Genomic DNA, 26780 nt, shown 5'->3' on the forward strand with positions numbered 1-26780 from the left:
GCGAATGAGATACATATTATGTCCATTAAACGTGGAGCGTGGACAAAAATTAAATAACATCATAATTTTCAATGTATTTTCAGTGAGAGCATGTTGACACGGCGTTATTATCCATATACTGGCAGTGAAATAGTTGTCTGGCTACCACAATGCACCATCACAATGACAAAAGCGCGACATACAAACACGACGTCAATAAAGGGGTAGCAAAGTTGAAAGTTCGTGATCCCGACCTCATTCCCGTGTTTGCGCGAGATGTAGTGCTGCATACAAGGGTAAAGTATCGTGAACCTCTTTCGACGGGTCCGTATGCGACACCTGTGTTTGGACATCTGCCTTCTTTGGTAGCATTAGCGGGATGACGTTGAAGTTGTTTCTTAAGTCCGAATAATGTCAGGAAAAGGTCCAAATATGGGGTTGTTATGAGTTCGTCGCCTACACAGTCAACATATAAGGTACGTGATCTTACTGATATAGATTATTTGACTCGGTTCAACGTATGCAGTGCATTATTATTTAGGCTGTAGTGCTGTCTGGGAACAGTACCGCTACCGTGAATAGCTTTTCTGGCAATCCTTATACCATTATTAATTTCCGTGTTTGCGTTCGCTACAGTAGACGCTGTTTATACAAACCTGTGTGGTTACAAAAAACAACTTTTTCTTTTCAATCACACGGTGTTCATGTGATTGAACTTAAAATAATAGGTGCACCTCCCCAAATTGCCACGTTTTTTTTTCTTTTTTCTTTTTTGTCATTCTGTATAATTTACCCCTTTGTTGGGGCGGTTGGTTCGCGCTCGTAACACGATAATTGAATCGTGCCATTCGAATGAACTCAGATTACCGGAGCTGTTTGTTCGATTAGTAGTATCTCTTCCTGCTTAACAGTGTATTACGTACTTCGACAAAAGTCGGTATACTTCGCGTAACGCGAACACCAACGTGACCACCGCCTGCCATCATCTAATACAAAATCACGCTAATAGTAAAGTACAACTTTGAATGCATACTTGTATTGCTAAACAGTCTACTAAGTTATAAGTTATTGAATTTGCGATCCACATGGGATAAGGCTAATTAAATCATTGGTTGTTTTCCGTAACGGCGAGTAACCAAGCCAAACGCCCCTATTAAAGTCATCACAAAGAGTACACGGCGGCTCAAGGAAACGAGGTAACTATCAAACTCACTACATCTATTTCCGATCGGTAAACTTCCTCAATATCTTCAATAAAAGTCGATAAAGACCTAACAGAACTAACAAAAATGTAACTTAGTTTTCCAATATTCGATTATTCATGCAAATAGGGAGGTTTACTGGAGATCATTAAAATATTACCATTGAAATAAATATACTCGCCTTCAACAGCGAAAATATTACACATATTAAACCAATTTAATACCAACAAAAGTTAGATTTTCACAGGCATGTAAACCACTGATGTAGTCTACCATTAGCATTAAATTAATTGTTAGGCAAATAAGTTTTATTTATACATGTACTAATTATTTGTTCATCGGCGTGGTGTTTTTTTGTATTTACTTTTATTTAGACAAGCTGCTGTACATAGACTGTGGAATCAAAACTTCGGTAAAAATGGAAGCAATGACATACCCAATCATACAATACAGTACCGTAACTGATATGCACTGAGAGTTCAAAATACGATATCAATAAATACAAGATGTCTGTACATGTACATCTTATGTTTAGATGAATTAGTTGTAGATTTCAAATGAACTTCATTGTCATTCCATGACTTACCTCCTGAACAGAAAAACTTTCTTTTCTCTATATTATTGCTAACTTTCGGCAAAATCATTAATGCACTTTGACAACGCAGTTGATAGAAATTAGTCATATCAATAATATGTAAGCTAATCTACTTATAAGCTAATCTACTTATAAGCTAATCTACTTTATTTATATGTCGTTGACCTTCGTAGCCTCATGACTTTGCAATTTGTGTAATTTATCAGTGTGTTTCAAAAGTATTGTTTACGAAGAAATTAGAATAATCGAAATATGGAATAACCATATCATTAAATAACAATTTACGAATTCTTCTTATTATACATAAACAATAGTTTATATATTTTGCAGGTTTAGCAAATGGGAGAGATCCCGTTTAGATTTTGATCGGTGAAAATCCCAAAATATTTATTCACGCAAACTTAAATGAGGCCAATACTGTCAAACATGTCAACATTGTATTCTTGGTGTCAGTTATCATAAAATTAATGTTGTCTGTTTTAACTGTAAGTTTATTATTTTTAAGGATTGAGAAACTCAAGGTCAAAGTTTATTGTTTTTACTTTAGCCAGCTACGTCATTAGTGCGAAACAAAGCAGCCTCATCAGCAGAAAGTGAGATTTTAATATGTTTTACTACAGCAGGTAGTAACAAATATGATTAGAAGAGACCCCATGATCAAGCAATGGGAAACCCCTGCTGTTGTTTGTAAAAATACACAGTATATCGATCATTGAAGGAGACAACTTTTTGGCGATCAACAAAATAGTCGCTTAACTAATTTCCTTCATCAACATTAATCCTATCTCTCCTAGTTTAGGAAATAGGACGTCTTTGTCCAATACAGACAGCTTTGCACACATTCCACCATTATTCACGGCGAATTCGTTAGTCCGCTCTTTAACTTTACTGGTAACAGTCTACATTACATCCGTTTTTTGCATACCAATTTACGGCCAACGACCGGCTCGTGTAATCTTTTTAATCGCCATTATCTACCACCTTGAAAAAAAGCATCAAATAAAAAACAGTTTCTTATTCAGGAAATGCTTTATTATTATCATCGTCCAGCTAATACCGTGTGTTATTATAATACAACCAATAAATAAATAGAATATGCTTTTTAGAAATCTTGCACTTTTTGTAGAATAGTTTAGTTATTATAATTGACAGTATGTTGACTAGCCCGTTGCGTCAAATAAAAAATAATTTTATGTTGTTGGACATTTTGAAAAAAGTTTTTGAAACACTGCTAAATGGTCACCGTGGTTTGGTGATTTTTGTGCTTGCACGCTTTTATTTAGGGGAGATGGGAGTTGATTGTTGAATGAAGAGAGTACGGTGTATATGCGCGTGTTTTAATCATTCTCGGTCCAAGGTAAAGGAGGTGTTGTTTAATGGTAACATGTGTCAACACGGGCAACGTGTGACATGCTGGAAACGTTTTGTTTTAAGAAGGGAAGTAAAGAATACACACGACTGCAGAATGACGTCATATTTGATTTCACGTTTTAATGTTGATATAACGAATACCATACATTAAGGAAATGGTTTACCCAAAACGATGTATATGTTATATAGAATGAACACATACATTAAAATAAATCTGCTTTGGAACAGCGCTTTTTTAAACATCACAAAAAAGGTCTGCATTGATTGCTTGAAATTTGTAATTAATATTTTATCACGTACAAAAAGGTCAATGGCCTCATGTACAAAATGTTAAATATGCATATAAAAATCTAGTCGCTGAAAACAATATTAAGCATAACATAACGACAAACGATATAGAAATTGTGTGCGTTCGGTAAAGCCGTGATATTTAGTATTGTCAAAGTGTGTCAAAGTATGCATATTTTTTACTATTTGATAAATTATCAAACTTCAACCAGGGGAGGCGAGACATGATGATATTCAGCGTTAAATGTTGATCTTAAAACCCCATACTTTGGGCAGTTCAAAATTATTTAGTGCATGATTCTGTCGGATGTATTTAAATGTTTTCTCACAATACTGCTATTGGACGTATTATGTCACGTGCGCCTATTGCTCATTGTCATTCTTGAATAATTTTTATGAAACTCAGTTATAAGTGATGTTGGTTGATGCAGGAGAGTTCTCGGCTGTTATTGGTTGATGAAGGAGTCTCCTTGGTTATAGTTGTTTGATTGAGAAATGTTATTGGTTATTGTTCGCTGAAAAAGGAATACAGTTGGTTATAGTTCATTGATGATGATGATGGAACTCTCTTGGTCATCGTTGATTGATAGATAATGTGGTCATTGATGGTCGATATAAAAATATGCTAGATTTCTTTGTGTGTGTGTTTATTATTTGTTTCCATTAACTGAATAAATGTGTTGCGGTCTGGATGAGTATACTAATATATTAGTATACATGATTCCCTTAAGTCAACACTGTGTGGACAATATAGCCAAAGTGTAATTCCTCATCTACAACATTTTGACAAAAGTACGATTGAGGTTTTAGACTAGCTTTCATGTCAGCCGACTGTTATTGTGTGTCTATATCTGTTCAACGCATTTTTAATAAATTTACATACATTATTTCATTGCCCACCAATTGTGAAAACCATGTCTCAACCTTACCACAAGTAAACATTGTTTTTTAACAGACAATGCCCAACAAGACAGACCGTTTTCAGATTAACAGCAGTATTGTGAATGGTAACATTTAAAAACATATTCCTCGGTTTCATTTCCGTAAAGTAAGATTGGTAATATTTTGGAGTCAAATATTATTTTAAAAAAATAGAACAATTGGTAGATATTTATATCGAACAAAACAATCTTTTAGTTTTAGGAGACATTTATTAGCTTAATTTGCTATTGTATTTTGGGCTTGAAACCAAGCACCGAAGGACGAAAATGTGATTTCTAAATAATGACACCAAATCGTAAACCTAACGTCAAAAGTTTTAAGCACCCAACCTCTCTTAAATACCAGAATTTTAGTTTTAGCGATATTCCTTAAAAGATGTTCACAAAATACTTATTAATCAACCTTTGTAAATCACAACTACTATCATAGGTCATCAGTTTTCAATAAATAATATGACCGCAGCATTCCAACATAGACACATGAATACGTACGAGCAACAAGGTGTTTCCCAATATAATGGAAATAACAAAATAGCAAAGACGAAATAACAGAGACTTGCTGTAACCCAGAGTAGCATGTAAAGTAATCACTCAGACCATCAGACGTGTTGACACAATCTGAAACACTATTGTACTTCGAATAAAGTGTTTCAAAAAGCTTTCCTCGGATTCCAGTTTATAAAATAATACATAATGGTTTACTCTGTCAAACGCCTTTTTGAAGTCGATAAAAGCAAAAATACACATTTTTTACGTGGTGAGACAAGTACTTATTAATTATGGTATTCAAAATAAATATATTGTTTATAGTTTCATATCCCGTTTATGACCCTGATGGTTCGTCCTACATTACGCTATACGTATCGAACCATATTTGAATTGTGAAACAAACAAACAAAGGATTAGAGTTAGTATGTTTCCAAGGCCGAAAAGAAGTGTTATGTTTCTGTAATTATTTGCCATATTTTAGCGCCTTTTTTATGAATTGGTAAAATCAAACCTTGTGCCCATGTTGTAGGAAAACTTCCACTATCAAGTATCTTGTTAAAAAGACTGCCCAATAAAAACAATGTACTCTCAATCTAAAAATACAAGGTGGTGAATTTAAAAACAATGTTTGTCCTTTTCCAATTATTTGTGAGTTTTTTATAAATATAAGTAGAAATAATTTGTTTAATGTTCTCTATGTAGATCCCACCCGCTCTCACATACATACATATAATTTATTGTGGGTGTTTAATGCTTACACAACAAATTATAACCGCGTGTTATGACAGGTGTAGAACAAAATTTTACTCGTCAACGAAATTAATATTCCTGTAAATACCCTTATGATGGGAGACCACTCGATATTTATAGCTCTCCTCTAATATATGCATAATTATGATCTCGTCATCTACTTGACCCCGTGTTGACCGTTGTTCTATATCTAACAAAGTCGTCCTATCCCTGCGGTACAGGTCGATATGACGACAGAAATATGCCATATCTTAATATTAAACTATTACTATTATATGTAACATTTGAACGCCTAATCAAATATAACTCAAAGTACAGCACTAACATATGAACACGGGGTCTGGTATATATTCAAAGTCTGGTGTGGTAAGTTTCTGTTTTTATCTGGGTACTTAATTTGTTGCTCCATAGTTAAAGGGCTAGTTTTGTCATTTCCTCCATATTTTAATCTGCTTAATATTGAGCCAAAATGACCCTAGGTCACTAAATATATATACATGGCATAAAATGATAGGATGCTCGTGCTACGAATATGCAAATAAACATTCAGACAGCTGACGTTATTGTCATACCTCGATGGTTCGATATGGGTCACATAGCGACGTATATAACGCCTGTAAAAACATTGTTTAAACAAAAAAGTGAACATGACGACATTGATATTACCATAAACATACACAATATTACAAAACAAAATCATGTATTTATCCATTTTGCACTATAAAACTATTTGTTGATCATTATTACTTTGATCACAGGGAGCCCAGGAACTATAATCAACTGTAATACGGAGTTTCTATGAGCAGGGGGGGGGGGGTATCGGCTGGTATCTAGTGTAAGAAATAGACAAGGGATGAAGGCTCCAGCCAGCTCACATTTTTTAAACTCGAAAAAACAGACGAAAAGAATGAAAAATAAAATATAAAAAAAATACCAGGTTGAAGAATATTAGTTGCTTTTTCAAATTTCGCCAAAGCCCTACCTAAATTTTACCGATATCTGCAGAATAAATCAAGAAAACTACACAAATGTACTCCATTTAGGAATTCCTAACGGTTTGCCCGAACGCATGGCATAGTTGGAGGCGTGGCCTGTTCAGCATTTGTCAACAACCAATCACAAGACTGGTTACGAACCACATCGAGGTCACGACTCGGTTAGCCTTGCTCAACTGGTTCGTAACCAGTCTTGTGATTGGTTGTTGACAAATGCTGAACAGGCCACGCCTCCAACGGTGTCGTGCGTTCGGACTAACCGTTAGGAATTCCTAAATGGAGTAAATTTGTGTAGTTTTCTTGATTTATTCTGCAGATATCGGTAAAATGTAGGTAAGGCTTTGGCGAAATTCAAAGGAGCAACTAATATTCTTCAACCTGGTATTTTTTTTAGATTTTATTTTTTTCGTCTGTTTTTTCGAGTTTAAAAAATGTGAGCTGGCTGGAGCCTTCATCCCTTGTCTATTTCTTACACTAGATACCAGCCGATACCCCCCCCCCCTCCCCGCTCATAGAAACTCCGTATTACAGTTGATTATAGTTCCTGGGCTCCCTGTGCTTTGATTAGAAAATATGAAAACAACAGGAGAAAACAAATTATATCTTACAGGTCAATAGGGACTGAACGTCTTTTTTTTTATGAAATCGATGTTTACTTACAATTTAATAAAATATTATTTCTGAACATGTTAATTAAGAAGCACTAGGTTTTTTTTGGGGCGGATTTGTTTACGGTTGCGTGATATTGCATGAATATTCACTTTTGAAACATGTTTTTGCGACCCCATCTGATATCTAACCTAAGTGGTCCGCTACATATTTTGGTAGTGTGGACTTCACATATTAAAAAGAGAAATTCCATAATTGCAAAATAAATTAATTTTCAGTTGAAAACAAGAGTGCAAACGCTAATCATTAACCTGAATTGTGATAAAATAAGATTACGCAAATTACAAGATGAGTTTTGGTTTTGTTTTTACTTACATGGCTCTATGTAAATCAATTCACAAACTAATTCATAACCATTAATGTGACTAAGATTTGCTGGAGGGGTATTTAAGAGAGGGCATTATTCCAATTACAACGTATTAGTGTTTTGTTATTCCACAACTTTTATTTTGGTTCTACTGAAACCTTGATGCTAAATATCTTATAACTATTATTCCTACTAAAAATGAGATGGTTTGGGACGTTGAATTCCAAAACCTGTTTTGCTTTTGTTACACAATATTAAATCATAACTGTTAATTAGTTGGTCAGTTGGGGGCGTGTGAAGACGTCATGTAATCACTTTCCAATATACAATTATATCATCCCCATAACACCATGTAGAACATGTGTTAAAAGGCGCGCGGTAGTCGTCGCGCAGCGCGTGTTCGAATTTCATGTAAATAAACAATGTATTTTACACGCGTTGTATACGTCGCTATGAGTCCCATATCGAACAGGACGCGGCGCGACGACTGCCGCCCTTTAAATTTACATCACTCAGCAACTTTGACAGATGAATTAATAAACATACTTGTATACGAACTAATAATAATTACCAAGAATATGGTCAGTATATTTGATATTCCGCATGTCAAAAATTAATTTGATGAAATGGTATGTGAATTGTTATGTGAAAGTGCAAATTTTGTAGTGCAGCATTGTGCTCATTTAAACCTTTATACATAATATCATAAAATCACGTGACTGCGATAGTCACACCCTACACCCTATAGTTGTATTAGACCATACGGAAACGTTATTGTTAGTGCGTGATGTTTGATCAAGTGATGGCTTCTCCCGAGTCGTGTTTTTTTCAAGGTGAAGAGTCGCCCATAACATGGTTATATACCATTTTAGTAGAACATTCTTCGAAATCATGTGACGTTAGAGAACTGCTTTAATTAGGGGGTTAGTGGTGTTGGACTGTCATACGTCATGTCGTGTATCGCCTGGCGAATTTTACATTCATGAATTGATTTCCCAGTGCCATGAGCAATAATTAGGAATAAATGGATTGGTTCAATCATGTGTATAGTCTATGTGTTCTCTTGTTGTGGTTATGTTCGCATACAATGACGAATAATTTAAAAGTTTGAGGTGGAGATGTTGTGACGAGTCTGTGTGTCGTAAAAAAAGAGATGGTCGACCTTTGTCAATGTATATAGTGCGAGGTCATGCGATTATTTATTGGAATCTATTTGTGTCATCTTTGCATGCATATATATCTATAAATCGTACAGTGACACACCCTACTAACCACCACATGTTGACTATGCTCTTATAAAACAAACCACAACTCGTGATATCGGATTCAAGATGGCGCTCTTTAAAGAAGTATTCTTGACGAGAACGTATCATTTTTAATATTGTTGTTTCATGATACCGTATATATATATTGGACTGTGATTATTCATGACCTGGACACACGTTTCTTGTAGCACACATCAAGAAAACAAAGACATCCTCCAATGCGCATGTGAACCGGTTGCTTTGGTACGTACAATAACAACCACTGCACATGCGTTTTAGTGAGGGTTGATTGTTCGTCTAATGAGTACTTTTGCTTGTCTTACAAACGCAATAATTTGCGTTTATGGTGAATTATAGACCAATTTAGCCTACACTACAGAGTATCCATCAACAATATTGAATAAATATATGTTTCGCCATATTGCATTTCTAAGGGTAATATAGACGAGAACATGTCATTTTCAATGTTGTTGTGTGACACAATATATTGACGAACATATTGCGATTTAATACGAACTACAGAGATTTATCTTCGCTGAAACAATTATAGTCTATAATGCGAATGTGTGCTGGTTGTTTTTGTACTGTGATGAATTTGTTTACGCGTATCTGTTGACCGACTTATTTAGTTGATTGCGAGTGAACGGCTGTGTTATGTCTGTCATCGTTTAGGCAGGCGAGGTCCTGGACGGAACTCGACTCAGTGATTTGGAACTAATTACGAGATAACCGTCGCTATTCGGACTACTATTCTGACAGTTAGTATTCGTAATTATTAATGTAGTGAACGATTAATCAAAAGATATGACGTATTCAGTACTTAGTGTGATTGGCTTTATGATTGAAGGTTACGCCCTAGAGTCTTTTTACTGTTTTGTAATTGGTTAGAGTTTTGAAAATGAATAAAGAGTTTTTAGTTGGTCTTAGCGAGTACAGCACGACATACGCAGTCCAGTCCTGGAGAGTCTTGGGGCGAGCCTTGAGGCAGTCCAGTCTTGGGCTAGTCTTGGGTCAGCCTTGCGATAGTTTTAGAGACTTTTCCCAGGGCGCTGTGTCTTATAGAGTGCTCGACAAACCGACTAAGACGAGAGTTGAAACGTATTTAGTTGTGTGTGTCTTATTTGACTGTAAAGCTTAAGTGACTTTCCCGATCCCATACCTCGTCGGACGAGATATAGAGACGAGACGAGATTCCCCCTGACAAGTGTGGAGAACCCCGGAGAGAAGAATTTCCCCCTGATAGTACGTACAATACCAATTACTGCACCGTGGGCAGCTTTTTTTATTTTTTTCTTATCAAACAACCAAGATGTGTGCAACATTGAAAAGCAACATTTTAGTGAGTGATGAATCATAAATTAAGTTTGACGTGACGTGACGTGACGTCTCTAAAAAAAGTCATTTACACACTCAATCTGATTTAAATTCGATGTTTTCTATTTTTATTTTTTTTATATTTTATTTATTGTTATGATTTTTATATTTCTGATTATTTTTTTTACTTGCCGTTATACACTTTGTTAGGTTCGCTGTCACCGTAGATTACAGAGAGGAGGTTTTACTCACAGGTGATTGTCCGTCGCCGTCGTCCGCCTGTCAACAATTACAATTTTAGCTAAATTGCTTTGATGTTGGTACCTTGATTGGACCTCGCCTGAGTTGCTGACATGGCAATTGCAAGTGTTATCCTTTTTTCTTTCTTTTTTTTACAAATGGCACTCGTTAGTTATCGAGAAGAAGTTAACAATCAGTATTCGCTTAAAATAGAGGATTAAAGATATCGTCGCGAAATAAAAAAAAACATGTCTACCCACCGTACCAACATGCCAACTTTCAAAGAAATTGAGCTAGAAGTTTTCAAGAAAAGTCGAATATAATATTTGTTATCAAAAATGATAAAAATATTTACTAAATATTCATAATCGAAGATAATTCCACAAAATTAACAAATCAAATCTGATAAAATTCCACCTAAAATACCTACAGATAACAATCCGGCTTGTAGTTTTCAAAAAAAGAAGTAAGTGTTGACGAACGACGGAAGTCAACGGCCAATCACCTATATGAACCGCTTCGCTCTGTTATTTAAGATGAATAACGGAAAGTAACAAAATTTTAAAGTTTGAGGTGGATATGTTTAATTTTAGTCAGACTGTAATCCGGGGGGGGCAACTAGTAGTAACCAACCAACGGGTAGACGAGACACACAAGGAGTCTGTAAATTATGTTTTCAAATGTCCATATTTGATATTTTAGGAATGAAAGCTGTGTTGGTATACAAGTTTTTGTTTTTATTTTTGCCGTCAGCTAATTTTGCGATTTTATGACTACTCGTTTAATTTGCGATAATTCGTAAGGGTCAACAGTATATATATATATATATATATATATATATATATATATATATATATATATATATATATATATCATATATATATATATATATATATATATATACTTTGTGCGAATCCCCCTTGATTCTGGCTGCTGGCCAATTTCGTTCATGAAATCGTCGGATATCATCAGAAAACGCGGGATTTGTGCAGTTTTGAATAAAACCAAGTTAGCGATTATGAACAATGGTTATTAACGTAACACCTGATCCCCTCTAAAATGTTTGTTTCGCATTTTAAGGTAAGAAATCGACATTTGAAACCGACAGAGTGTCGATTTACTAGGTGCCGTGTTTCACAACTTGTTTATTTATATACGTATAGCGGATGATTTTTTTTGAAAATTAGTATTTATTGATTTTCAGCCCCCAAGTGACTGTGGTTTCTTCCCACGATTCCATACACTCTTCTACTTGCAAGGTTCGAGGTCTTATAAAAAAGCATAGAATAAAGGTTGCTGGCATAGTTCGCACCCAAGGTCTGTTTTGATCATCTTATCATACGCACAGAAATAGCAGCAGGCGTCAACTCCATGCATGGTGACTTCCTTCAATGGTGCTATAACATATTTGCACAGTGGATCAGTCCTTTTTTATTTATGAACCGAAGATATGAAATTTTTCCATTTCCTAAATTGTATCTGAAAAATGGTGGATTTGAAATGAGGTCACCCTTTAAACCAAAACGGCTTGAAACACCTCTGTACGAACGTTGATTTCAACTGTGGCAGATTTGAAACCCATTTATGCCATCGCTGCATTCAAATTGGTCATCACAATCAGTTCCACAGTCAGTGGATAAATAGGGCAACAAGAGGGTAATACATTGAACTAACAATGGATATACAAATACCCGAAGGTTGTTTCTGGAGGGGAGGCAAGGGGGGTAGCTGGTACGGTTTTACGGGAAATAAAAAGGGCTTTTCACAATTTACGAAGAAAAAAAAGACGTTTTACAGTTTACAGTGTTAACAAATGGAACATTGAATGGTCCGAAGAGCTCTCCGACTCAAATTCTCCACCATTGCTTCGCCGTGTGAAGAGACGCATGCGCATATTACCCTCGTAATGCTCTTCATTCGGTTAGAGGGCCTTTTACGTCTTGACATTCAATTTTGTAGTGAATTGTGTCATCTAGTCGTTTTACAGTTTCTAAAATGTAATTTCCCTGGATTATTCCTTACGATTTTTTTATTTGGATGTGAATTTTTGTACGTACGAGAAAAATGACACATTTTTGCAGTGTACGAAAAAAATATTTGATTGATTACGTTGTACGTCTAGCCTGTGATTACAGAATTACGGAATTTATTTTTTCTATTTACGTTGTACGAACAAAAAAATATTGCAATTACGTTGAACGAAAATAACCCTTGCCCCCTTCTGAATATCAGTGTTGGATCCTGGAATATCAGACTATACTGCCCAGTATACACCAAGTACCCGCTGTGTTGGAAGATGTCACAACTCAAATTTAATACAATCCAATTTCATATTATCCATCCACATGTTTGATTGTGCTCTCCTCTTTCCTAACCAACTGATTGAGTTCTTTGAATGTCTCCATTCTCTCTATAACACATACAGTTTTGTATGCTACACATTCTGTCTCCGCATATATTACGAAAACATTCCGTGCAATCCATCCTAGAAGGGTTTTGGATGCATGGGGGCTCTTTTCATGGACAAGTTAGTAAATGAACTTTTACATTTATCTAATATTCACCTGGGAAAATCAATAATATGCATATGAAACCATTTTGCAGATGAGAAACATGCATTTTGTCTTTAGTGTACACCATAAGAAGTTTGACAATATTTTCCTTGATCACACACCTCCAGGCCTAACAATATAGTGTGAGGTATAACCATCACATCAATGATAATTTCGACTTTGCTACCAATTACTCCAAGGTTCCCTGTTAAGTTGTCTGTACAAAATGGGACACTACTCCCAGGATCAAGAAACACATATGTCTTGACAACTACACTACTATTCTTAGCTTGAACCATTACAGGAATTATTGTCATAGTGCACTCAGTGTCACTGACTCCCATTTGACTACCCCGTTGCACATGAATGCACAATGCTTTGTTACAAAACAATCTTTCTTTTGATGCCCTGGCTTCAGACACAGACTCTGAACAGACTCTATTGATTCTCAAAAACATTTGTTTAAGGTAGAAGCCTACTCACGATTTCAAATACCCAGAATTTATTTTTAAGAAATTGTACTTCCGGGCAATATAAGAATATTGACTTAAAAAAAGTTGGGGGTCACCAGCTTAATTTTCGAGAAAATGGTGGTTGTATTTTAGTGGATACTGGCCATTTTGGTTGTATCTTAGTACTTTTATTATATGTCCCTATGGCAAAAAAATGCAATTTTTGTTTAACAGTATACTCATTATTATGGAAATGTTCTAAAAATATCGATTTTTGAAAATTATTAGGACAAGTTTTTCAAAGTACGTCACTGTAACACAAAAAAGAATGCTATTTTATGATGCCATTGGACAATAGCTCCATGATTTTACATAATAAAGCAATGAACATTGTCGTGCGATTTATGGCCAATTTTCTCAAAAATTATTAGTAGACTTCTACCTCAACATTATTAGACTCATCTATCAAGCATCAACACTTACATACAGCATGGTTAGCATTCTTGAAATAGACACAGGAGCTATTAAATACCATGTGATAAATGATCACTACCAATCAAATCATTATGGCTTGTGAAATAAACAACAATTTTATTTTCTGGTTATATGACTGCAACAGTTGCAAAACTTCCCTTGCCTCATATAGTTTTACCTTTTTAGTTACCAGTTTTGTGCTCAACACGCATGGATTTTTGTCCATACAAAAGATGTCTGAACAATTACTAGGTATACCATTTCTCCTTTCCTGAGTTGTTGTCATATTTTCAGAATATTCCATTATATTTATTGCCTCAAAACTTTGAACTCACATTTAGAAAGAAAGATTGAAAATTCGCCCAATGATCTAGAGTCATCTAGTTTTTTTACATATGCATTGGTGTCAAATATTTGTCATCTTACCTCTTATCTAGCTCTGTATAAGCAGCGAGACATCTTACATCTGTATCCATGCGACTATTACTCTCCAACAGTATATTGCTCAAGATAGTTCATTGCTCTCTGTCATTCCTACAATTCTTACTTGGAATTGATGGACACACTTCTTGTAATCTATGTGGTTACCTCTGAACTTTTTGATATCAGGTTGTGGTTTCTTTAATTCTTTAACCACTGCCAGGATAACTTCTTCCGACAACCGACTACCTGTGACTTAGAACCTGTAATTTGTATTGTCATGGCGACCATCAAAATGATGCATCACCACCAGCACCAACACGTGCAAGGGAACCTTTCATACAGGATTCCACACATTCTTTGCCTCACTTACATAAAGTATGCCTTCTCTTTCTCAGTTGGGTTTCTTATACTCGAAATCTGTGATGTGGAACTTTTCAACTTTACCTAATTTACTCTAATCGGTCTTGATTTTAAATCATTTTGGCAGCAAATTGTTCACAAATGTTTGTATAATTCGCGAGTAATATAAGATTTCTGTTACAAATATGACATATGGTCAATTACGGTCCAAATATTAGACCCATTTTTGCCATACAATGATCAAATAGTGTTTTCGAACATGTTAAATTCAAGCTGGTGATCTGCAATTTAAATATGATTCAAATGGTTGCCATCACAAGTCTCGGACTTGAGTAACAGAACAAAATCTCAACTGCACTAAACAGTTAAACAGAAAGACTAATCAAACCCTACAATTAATGACAGAAGAAACAGACTGGATTGTATTATATGAGGGCATAATAATTAGTCATGTGACATATCAACAAATACTTTCCTTTGACAGCATGCAAATAACCAGGGTTGATTCATAAAACTTTCTAAAATTTAAAGTGAAAGTGAAAGAGTGGTTACAAAATAGGTAGCATAAACTCTTGAACTCCATATAAAGCCAGATGACAGTGTTGTAAAAAGTGAGTAAAAATTCATAGTACATCTCAAGTTATCTTAGTCCTAAAATATGATTGTTTTCCCAAGGTACATCTCAAGTGATTTCTACTTTAACTTAGTCCTACATTATGGCGATGCTCCAAAGGTACATTTCAAGTTATATCTCCTCTAGTGACCTAGTCCTACAATTGGTGGTGTTCCCATTGTACATCTCAAGTTATCTCTAATTTATTAACTTAGTCCTAAAATATAGGGTGTTCCCATGGTACATCCCAAGTTATGGCGGTGCTCGCTTCATGCTTCTCGCTAATGTATTCATCTAACGTCCCCCTGAAAGACAGGATGATAGTGGAATTGTTCTGTAAACATGTTGTTGTTTTGTATTCACTGATTAACGTAATGTGACGATAACAAATAAGTTACGTAATCCTTATCCCACAATAATCTACACACCTTACACACGTGAGCTAACATGATTGCAGTGTTGACGTCTTCTCATGATGACCTTTGACCCTTTACAACTACAGCTCCTATAGCTAACTAGAGCGTATCGAGGTCAGCTTTGATACAATTACACATACATAGGATACGTGCAGAAAATAATAGAAATAATAGTCTCTTTATATTATGTTATTTAATTATCTGGGGTTTCGATAGAGGGTCGGCAAGGGGAATTTTCGTAAGCTGTAATCAATTGTTTTTATTTTCGTAATAATGTAATTTAAATAAATAAAAAAAACGTACGCAATTTCCAATTTTGATTCTTAAACACAAATAACCAAATATATTATAAAACGTGTAGTTAGGAATTTGCTTTATCTGTAAAGTGTAAAAACTTATTTTTTACTGTAAAAGGAACTTTCATTATATTTCCTGTAAAAACTTAAAATGTCTTTATTATTTCTTGTAACCTGTACCAGCTATCCCCTCGCCCCTCTCCCTTCTCGAAAGCCTGCCAAGGTCGCCTGAGTGGCGCTCTCTACGGCGCTCCAAGCCCAACACTTTATGGTCTGATGCCGTTCGGCCGGTGAGGGCGCCACTCATGCCAACACGTCAGGCTAGGGTTTCGATTCTAACTAGACATATATCAAATCAAATTCAAAGTGAAAACATTAGCGATATAATATTTCAGTGTGTATGTTTAGATGATTGAATTTTGAAAGGTAATTGAAGAAATAATATATTTCGATTTTGAAATAACTTTATTTTAGTAATAAATAGCACATCAGAGCCACGTTCAGAGCCGTTTTTTGTTTTGTGAGACAACAATCCGGCCTGGCAACCGCCATCTATACACATCATACTGAGCATAATGACGTAATCATATTGTCTTTGTCTTTTCAAAGTGGAATGATCCGGTAATTGCTACTAGTATATAGGCATGCGATAATAATAGTCTTAGTGTTATTGCCTGCCAGGTGTTCTCAGTCTATCGCTGAACATATATTGTATAACTGATATGCGTAATATAAAAACAAGAAAATATTTTTGTTTGAAAAACAACTGGAATCAATTGAAATATGCGCGTGTATAATTAGCCGTGCTTGTTTAAAGAACGATTGTATTTAAAAACACACATCTTGTTCTTTAAACGTGAATAAAAAGTATACATGTCACAGGGCTAAAACATTAAACTTAAACATGGCGGTATTGTGGTATTGTGAAGGAGAAAACAAGCACATCCGGGTATTGTACCACGGCATTGTGGGATATACTGTTCAATTAAATTGTTCGCCATGATAGATTTTCGTTATCTTTTCGACGTCTCTCTCTAAAAAATATATACATAATTTACTAAAATGTCATTGGCGATCACTGATTTTGAGTGTTTTTGTAATTGGTTGCTATGGTAATGACATCTTGTCATATAATCTAAAAGTGTTACATATGGGATTATATAATGCAGTAACATTTGACACAATGTTGTTGTTTCATGTATATATTTGTTATTTTACTACGAATTTTGTCATTTTTTAATAATTTCCATTTTCATACTGAATATTTATATTTTATTCAGTACAATAATACAAAAGTAAGGAAATGTAATGAACACGTAAAGTAAAATTTAGGTTGATTGGTAAATACACTGACACCACTGTGATAGGTTCATTTGCATATTATGTACTCTACTTATCTTTACATGCTGTGATGAAATTGACAAGACTTTTGAAAACATATATTTCTCATAGTTTTTAACGTTAAAGGGCGGTAGTCGTCGCGCCACGCATGCGCGAGATATATGGGTCTTATATAAACAAAGATAGCAACTTAGACTGTTGCGCAGATCAACGAGTACGAACTGACACGTTTCCAAGCTTTAATTAGGTAATTTTTCAATCTGATTAAAATATAATGTAGTGTACCGGCTTGAATTATTTTGGCTATAAACTTATTTTAATTTTAAGGGCGGAATTAAAAAAAATCACAAAATCAAAATCAAAGTAAAAAAATAAAATAAAAGGGCATTAATAACAAAAGTAATAAAAAATAAAATTAAAATAAGTTTATAGCCAAAATAATTAAAGCCCGTACACTACATCAGATTTTAATCAGATTGGTAATTGTTATGTGATTGAAAGTTATCGAAGGATTCACCGGCGGTATTCAGTGCAAGTCGCGCCCAGGTCAAACCTCATACTTGTGATTTCCATTTGAAGAGCGCATTGGATTGTGGGAAAATCCATGTTTATCAACACAAATGTCGCACATGCGCAGCGCGACGATCACCGCGCTTTAAAGTACGTAGTGATTTAGTGGTCATGAAATTCCACTGAGGGCGTCACTCGCGTGCACTTCAATATAAGGACGAGTATGTAGGGAGCTCAGGTACACTGTAACCTTGTTATAACGACTGTAACTTTGTTATACCAAACACTTTTCTGTTATAGTGATTGTTTACTACAGTGCAGAACATATTGCATTGGGTATGTTATGGGTTGGAGACATGATATGTATTCCTTATATCAGGACATTCAATATGAAAGTGTTCATTATATTGAGGTTACAGTATATAACTACTTACTAGGTATAATCTTGTTGAACGTAAATTACAAAAATGTATTGCACTCTTAAAGATACATTCTGAATGGGGATAAAAATACTAGTGTCTTCGAGAGATTTGTTATATTCAAAGAGATTATACCATACACTGTATACATTGGGTCGGAACGTTCATATAAAAATAAAAACTATTTATGCAACTGTGAACAGATAACTTGGCATGATTCAATTGATAATACATTGTTTTAGTTCACATATATCATTGTATGTTCAGTTGTAGGCATGGCAATGTTGATGGAGCAGGAGAACACAGCTGAAGTTACTCAGGACGCAGTTCTCTTCGACAGGCAGGATTCAACTACAGCGCCGCCATTGTCAGTATTATCATACGGCCAGGAGCAGATATGTGGCTCCAGCACACCGCCGCAAATACCATCAATGCCATCAGTACGATCGTTACACCACTCATCGACTCTCCGTAACAATGTTGCAATGCTAAATGACAGTAGAATGATAGCATTTCAAAGCAAATTAAGTTTTCGTCTTGGAGGGTGTCAAATTGCGGTAGGGTTAGTCAGTATTATACTTGGTTGCTGGGCTATTATGCTTCAGAGCTATGGAAGTGAAATCGGAATTGCAATATGGACTGGTGTCATTGTGAGTAAAACCGTACAAATACCCGTATTTAAGAGTCGACTAATATCAAGCAAATTGCATCCGTAAGAATTCTTCGAGCTTGCCATTGAAATAAATGTTGTTCGACTTGTAGTGTTTATTGTTACAACTTGTAGATTTATGTGAAAATTGACAGAAATCACAATCATAACAACGTTGGAACGCCAGACATGTTAGGTATAAACGATTCCGATACTTTCGGTTGATGGTTGTCTTGTGACATGCGCACCACCAGAGAAGATAATACGTCACGTGATCTACTTAATGTTTATCTGCATGTTCTTTTTTCCAGTACATCATTTCCGGGGTGTCGGCGTGCATATCTGGAAAAAGGAAAACAGTTCCATGGGTAATATATTCTATTTTTTATTTTGCAAACAATTTTCGTTGACAATCCCCATTCGAACTAAGTTCGCACAAATGTAGTATGTTGTGGGTATGTCTGTGTTATTATTGGACCACGTTATGGTTTACAAGAACGCGTCATGGGATACCGAAACACGTCATGGGATACCAGAAGACGTAATTTTTATATTCCATTAACAAATGCATCTAGTGACCTTTATAACTTTAAAACAAGTTGAATTCTCATTTTGTAATAAATTATATCGTAATTCCAAATTTCAGTCACGATGCACTGTGGGATAGTTTTTTTTTCAGTTGGGAACGCAACTTTAAACAATTTCTAGGAATGTCACGAATCTATTTATGTTGGAATGGTCAGTTACTGTTGTCACTGTATAATACTGATGAGTTACTATTTAAACTTTCAGGTAAAATTCGCCATGGTGTGGGGTTTTATTTCAGTAGGTGTATCTATTCTGCCGATAACGATGGGAGCTGTCGGAATATCTCAAGAAGGATACCTACACCCAGATTACTGTCTCGAGTACCCGGATGCTGACTATCCTTGTTCTTCTATTGTAATTATCTGTTTTTTTTTCTCTAAACGTAAATATTGTTATCTGTCGAAGTTACTTCTACCATTCAATTGGTTGTTGGTGTTCCCAGGTGCTCGAACAGTATACACAACCTGACCAGGGGCGTGACATGCGCCGAACATAATTATGGTTGCACAGATTACCCAACGAATGTGAAAATATTGAGTTAAGTTGTACATGGTTTCAATAGAAAACCATTAGAAAACGTAGCACAATACGACATATAAGGTGATATACGCTCAGCCCGTGCTGAATATACGCATTATTCGACCATGTTTTCATGCTCGGCCAATGACGCTATCAGGGGGTAATTCTTTTCTCTCGGGGTTCTCCACACTTGCCGGGGGGGTCTCGTCTCGTCTCTCTATCGCGTCCCCTTGAGGTACGGGATCGGGAAAGTCACTTATACTTTACAGTCAAATAAGACGCACACAACGAAATACGTTTCAGCTCTCGTCTTAGTCGGTCAATCGAGAACTCTATAAGACACAGCGCCCTGGGGAAAAATCCCCAAGACTATCGCAAGGCTGACCCAAGACTCTCTTAGACTGCGTCAACACTCGCCCCAAGGCTCTCCAGGACTGGACTCGACTCTCCAGGACTCGTCTTTCGAGGAGTACTTGCCAAGACCAACTCAAACTCTCTTTATTCACTTTCAAAACTCTAACCAATTACAAAACAGTAAAAAGACTCTAGGGCGTAACCTTCAATCATAAAGCCAATCACACTAAGTACTGAATACGTCATATCTTTTGATTAATCGTTCACTACATTAATAACTATGAATATAAACTGTCAGAATGAGTAGTCTGAATAGCGGCGGTTATCTGGTAATTAGTTCCAAATCACTGAGCCAAGTTCCGTCCAAAACTTCAAATAGGCCTGAACGATGACAGACATAACACAGCAATTCGCTAATAATCAGCTAATTAAGTCGGTCAACAGATACGCAAAAACTAATTCATGACAATGCTCTGAATCTCGTGGACACAGTCGAGAAGAAGTAATTTTGTGACGTATGTTACGGTAAAATGAACGTTTTTCTTTCAGACATCCCGCATGGTAGTGGACGTTTTGATAATGGCCGTTGGCGTTATCCAAATAGGGTTAGCCATGCCTACCACGGCTATACAGTGTTTTGTTGTGTGTACGTGTTGTAAGCCTTCATACATAGAACTGAACACACCTACGGACTCAGAGGCAGTGGTGAGTACTTTCGGTGACAAACCGATAACTTCTGATGGCGAGTGAACGTTGATATGAAAGCATGATAATGAAATTGTCATTTTGTAACACAATTCATCACCAGAACAATAATTGATCAGATGTGTACAAACTATTAATATGAAACCTGGTATTCATTGAATTTCTTTATCCGTCTTATAACCACATTTAATTTATTTACTATATATACCTGCACAAAACTGTAAGAAAGATGAGATGACCATATTGTCCGTGGTTTCAAGGTTTTGTGAACTAAACCACACTGTAAAGGCCCAGGAATCGTATTATCTGTATTAATGATAAATCCACAAAAATAACCACAAATCTTTCATATTGTGTATTTTACCAGCTCGCCACAGTAAGTGGAGATGTACACGATCGTGATCAGCCTGTTTTTGACCAAAACCGGCCGCCAATGTTAGTATTGCCACCAAGTTACATATCGCTGGTTTCCAATAGCGACGATAGGCTGATATTGCTTCCAGCAGGTGAGACGGCGTTCCTCCCACGTACGCGTATATGTAAGACAGACCATTACGGTAGATGTTATAATCAACCCCACCATCCGTTTATTCATCCTCGTTCGCAATAAATGATTGATTCGAAAGGTTGCGACATTCAGAAAAATGTTTTATCTCTTTGTGCGTTTGTGTGTTTGTGCAAAAACCTTCTCTACAAATCATAATTTTATCAAATTCGGAATTGACAAGATTTATCCTAAAATGCATGACTAACCTGGCAGATAAATGGATACAGTAGATGAATGGTCGTCCTGGCTTGTCATCTGCTAAATCTTGTGCGCTCCGCAATTGAATTAACACACAACTTTGATTTATTTCAGTTTTGTCATGTATACGTGATACGGACGAAGATGGTAGCAGGGGGTCACGCAGGGTGGACAGACAGAGGCTTTCCACGATTTCTCAATTGACTCCCGGGGAGTTATCCCAAACGTCGCATGAGGGCGCTTCACAAACTACTGAATCGCGTCTTCCACATGGCCTCGAAAGAATATTGCAACGAGTGCAGCAACGGGACTGTATCGAAGATAGTGTGAATAACAACAATGGCGAGATAAGTTTGGCTGCAAGCCGTGCGATTGATGTTGACTCATGCCCTGAAGTAACGTCTCGTGGACAATTTACTAGTCCGTCATTGGACGGCCACATAGACGGCCATGATGCGGAGGTAATCGTCATCAATGCCCAAGTTCCCCCTATAAGAAAAGAGACAAGCTTCACGATACTACGTACGCCGTCTCCGGGCATACCACCCCCGTCATATGAAGACAATCGCGACAACAACGCAGTTGGAATACAGTTGAACGAACACACGTCACCGTCTGTGCCTACGTCGTGTTACGAGACACCGGAAGCTGTGAGCAACGACACAAACGATCGGAATAATCGATCGCTTACACCGCCACCTTCGTACGAGGACGCTATGGCGGGGAATAGAGACACGGAATATGTGCCGACTTTGAATACGAGGCTGTCAGCTTCTTTATTGGACGAGCAGGAACTTGAGTAAATGTTTTGAACATGAAAAGTGCATTTATTCTGGGAATAAGATAAATCGTATCTGGTTCTACTAATTAATCACCAAATATCATTTACATATTCGTGACATAGTGTATAAATACACACGTGCATGTATGGTGCAATGTGTGCGTGTACTGAGATGTTTTACTTAGTTACCATCCGGTATAAGTTTCAAACAATTGTTCCACAGTGTTTACCATGAATGTGATATTCATTTTTAGTCTTTTGTTTCACACAGACTTTTGATTGACACCGCGAATTTTCATTACATTCGCCTTCGTAAGGCGCTAAAGTAAATGTTGGCTACCCAACCTTGAACATAGACGTTTCACATTTACCACGAGGGTGATATGGGTGGATTTTTACCTCCGCAATGTGCACGATAAATAGACACGCGAGTTGCGCCCTCTGTCAATAAATGTACTGTTAATCACAATGTGACTATCGATAGAGGGCGCAACATTCAATTTACTGTTCCCGATTTTAATCTTTGGGTACCTCTTCTCAGTTGAGGCACGGTTACGAGTAACCGTGGTTGAGCGAAACCCGTCAACGAACAAGATGCTCCTTGATTGATCTGACTGTTAGGTGTTAAGTCCATTTATCATGAAAACAAACAAAAACACAAAACTAAGAGAAGGAAAAACAAATATTCTTTCATCGCTCCCGAAGTTTCTAATCGTGCACTCGACATCCGGGAATGTTAAAAACGTGTGCTCTGTGACACACTATACAAGGCGGATTATTACTATATGTGATATGCTTCTGATTATATTGGACTTAGAGGGGGGGAGACGTCACCTGCGCATGCGTTAGATGGACATAGCGTGTCAGTGTTTACTAACAAGCGTCTACCCATGAGCCTTTGCGTTTTTAGCGTGTGTTATCGTCGACTCGGATTGGGACTCAATTCCCGCGCACGCGCAGGTGACAACCCTCCCGCTTTAAAGTGACTTTTTATACCCAAGAGAATAATACTACCTAATTTTATTTTCAGTTATTTCTGCACCATGTTACATTATTTGTTGTAAGAAATTCAAATTCTTGATTTACAGACTATGTTTTTCCGACGATATCTGTATTTGATAGACTAGTATAATTTTCGCGATAACGTCAAATAGAATGCCTTACATCATAGACCCTCTACTGGAGGGTCTATGCTTACATGAACAAAAGAACAATATTAATAGAATATGCTATATTTAGATTGGTACAAACAGGTACTAATAATATCAATTACTACATATGCATACAGAAACTGTTATGGTCAATAGAATTGTATTTTAGTTTGTTATCGTCAATTCACGGTCACATGTAACCCACGGTTACAAAAAAAGGTAGTATCCGTGTCGTATCTTAGTACTTCAAAGTGTGTTAGTTGGTTGGTTGTTTATTTACATGTACCATCGCTTTGATATCAATGCAAATCCCCACTATAAGGTAGCTAAGCAGGTGAAAGAAACATGTGCCAGGAGTTCAATATTCAAAATTGCTTTTATTTTACTGTGCTTGGGAGGGAGATTTATATCGTCATGCTGGGAGAATATTATGGGATATTGACACTGCTTACAGTGCACACTAGCACCGTGACTGCGCCGCTACGGGACCAAGTTGCCAACCCTCAACTATAAATTACTGGGCTAATTGACGGCGTTGTGTCACGTGACAAAATGTATAATTATGATGCAATAAAACCTATGCAAACTCAACCATCTATAGTTTATTTATTCTATGGAAATCAGCACGTGACCACCAGATGCCGATAAAAACATCAAGAAACTGTTCCGTTCATTAACTGTTCGTCTCGTATTAAAGGACAACTATGTATAAATTCTTTATAAAATCTCGTCATTAATCATCAAGCAACATGAAGTTTAGCGTTGCCAGTTGATAAACCGCCAACCACGTATACCAGCATTCAATCATGGCGATCCCATAACCCCTTTCGCGATGTTTACACACAAGACCTTTCGAAATTCAGGGCGTTATATCAAAAAATCATGATAAAAAAAATAATGCCTTGGTATTCCTTGCTCATGTGACGCTTTATTCCTTCTCGCCTCATGGCTCGGAAGGAATACGGTCACTCTACAGATAGCCACTCGTCACACACCGAAAACAGTTGTAATTATATTTTAACGCAATATGAATAAACATGAACTTAAACTCAAATTTGATATATTCACGATGGGTTATTATCTCCCGCCAAATATGCTAATTGACCCAATATAGGTTTATATCTGCTACCAAGCACTTGTTGTTTATAACCTCTAATTTGTAATAACGGTGAACCCTATTTGTATTTTTAAGGTCTACCAATCTTTCACGTTTTCTCGTGTTTACAGGCAAGAGATTATGAACTGCCACCCACCTGTAGCGGATGCGTTTCCGAGTCGAACGCATGCATAATCTCGAGGGATACCTGCGATTGCTGACAATTTCTTACCGTACACCTTGACTAAAACATTTATTTAAACGACACGTTTTTTTTTCTTGCCATAAATAATTTCCTTGTTGAGTTATGTGTATCATGGAAGGTAGTATGAGTCCTGCTGCCTTCCATATGTGCATTGCACAGAAAACAAATTCGTAATATATACCATGTAAGCCAGTATGAGATTTGAATCGCGAAATGAATGTACGACAACTGGGTCCAAATTAAAGTAAATTAATTGTACTAATAATGAAGCGTAGTGTGTTATCCAGAACCTCGGGTTAGTCGAATGGAAATTAGATACGCGTAATATTTTGTTAATAGGTTTGGTATTACAAAAAGAGTTATTATAACCAGGGTTGTTCATTATTACAAGTCGAGATGGTACTATTATAAATAAGATTGATTTATATTACAAATAGGGTTGGGTTGGGTTGGTATTACAAATAGGGTTGGGTTGGATTGGTATTACAAATAGGGTTCATCGCTATTACAAATGGTGTTGATCATTATTACAAATAGGGTTGGGTTGATATTACAGATATGGGTTGATTGTTATTGCGAATGGGTTTGGCCGTTATTACAAATGAAGTTCGGTTGGTAATACAAATGGGGTGATCGTTATTGCAATAGGGTTGAGTTGTATTACAGAAAGATTGATCGTTATTACAAATGGGGTTGATTATTTCAGTTATGAGTGATACAGCCCACGAGACAAGGACCAGTTGATTTTACAATCGTTTTCACTAAACATTGGACAATCAGATTGTGGTAAATGTTGATACATCAGAGCAAGTACCTAATGAAATTGCCACTGATTTTATCACTACTAATCAAAACATCATTACTGTAGCCTAAACATGTTTCATACAATGTATAACTGTCTGTACTCAACCCATTTACATAAAATGTTACGTTTGTGTGTGTCCCAGTAGTGTGTCCAGACACCCAGAGCATATAACGCGGGAAAGTCGGGAGTACATGTAATTTGTTGACAAAATGCAGTCTCATAATTCGACACACAATTTAGTGTACGACAGAAAATTGTTGAACTTTACTTAAATTGGCTGTCGTGTAGTCAATTTGCACAACAAACTAGGGTGTCAAAAAGTACTGCGAATAATATATGCACTAAACTTATTACTAGCGGTGATGTTTCAGCTGGGAAGCACGGACGAAAACATGCTAACAGAACATGCTTGACTGGCAATATTTTACAGCATATTGAATTTTATAAACGGCGACAGCCTAGTATTTATCGGCGTGAAATTCAGTCAAAGTTACGCCAAGATAATGTGTGCCACGATGTCCCCAGTTCATCCACGGTTTACTCGTTCACCACCTAAACATGACGAGGAAAAAGTTAAAACCTATAATTCAAGGCCGTAGGAACCGTACTGGCCATACCGGCTATGGCCGGACCACTTCTGCACGCCCCCTAGCAGACGTGGTCCTTAGGCCCACGTCAACATACGCCTCGGACCTACGGCCTTCGATGGATGGCCGGACCAAATACTAGTATTTTTTGCTTCCTACGACCTTGTAATTGCTGCAAAGTCAACGACTGACATTAACGAACAACGAATGCTTGAATTTATCGATAACATTTTTGATTTTAGACCAGAACAGCTGCACTGGTTTGACGAGGCGTCTGTCATTCGTACTTAGTCTACTGGAAACCGGCGTTACGGGCATACAGAAATTGGTACAC

At 36.6% G+C, this 26780-nt stretch overlaps 1 protein-coding gene across 1 annotated transcript; it reads left to right on the forward strand.

Annotated features, from left to right (window-relative positions):
• Positions 1-248: 248 nt before the first annotated feature.
• LOC102809062 (uncharacterized) lies at positions 249-24807 on the forward strand. Its single transcript, XM_085504289.1, has 7 exons — positions 249-455; positions 18529-18911; positions 19222-19278; positions 19703-19852; positions 20921-21076; positions 21444-21582; positions 21936-24807. The coding sequence occupies exons 2-7, from the start codon at positions 18537-18539 to the stop codon at positions 22622-22624; spliced, it is 1566 nt and encodes a 521-aa protein (XP_085360415.1). The 5' UTR covers positions 249-455; positions 18529-18536; the 3' UTR covers positions 22625-24807.
• Positions 24808-26780: the final 1973 nt, after the last annotated feature.

The sequence above is a fragment of the Saccoglossus kowalevskii genome, chromosome 10 (assembly GCF_978046115.1).
Source record: "Saccoglossus kowalevskii chromosome 10, keSacKowa6.1, whole genome shotgun sequence".
Lineage (NCBI taxonomy): Eukaryota > Metazoa > Hemichordata > Enteropneusta > Harrimaniidae > Saccoglossus > Saccoglossus kowalevskii.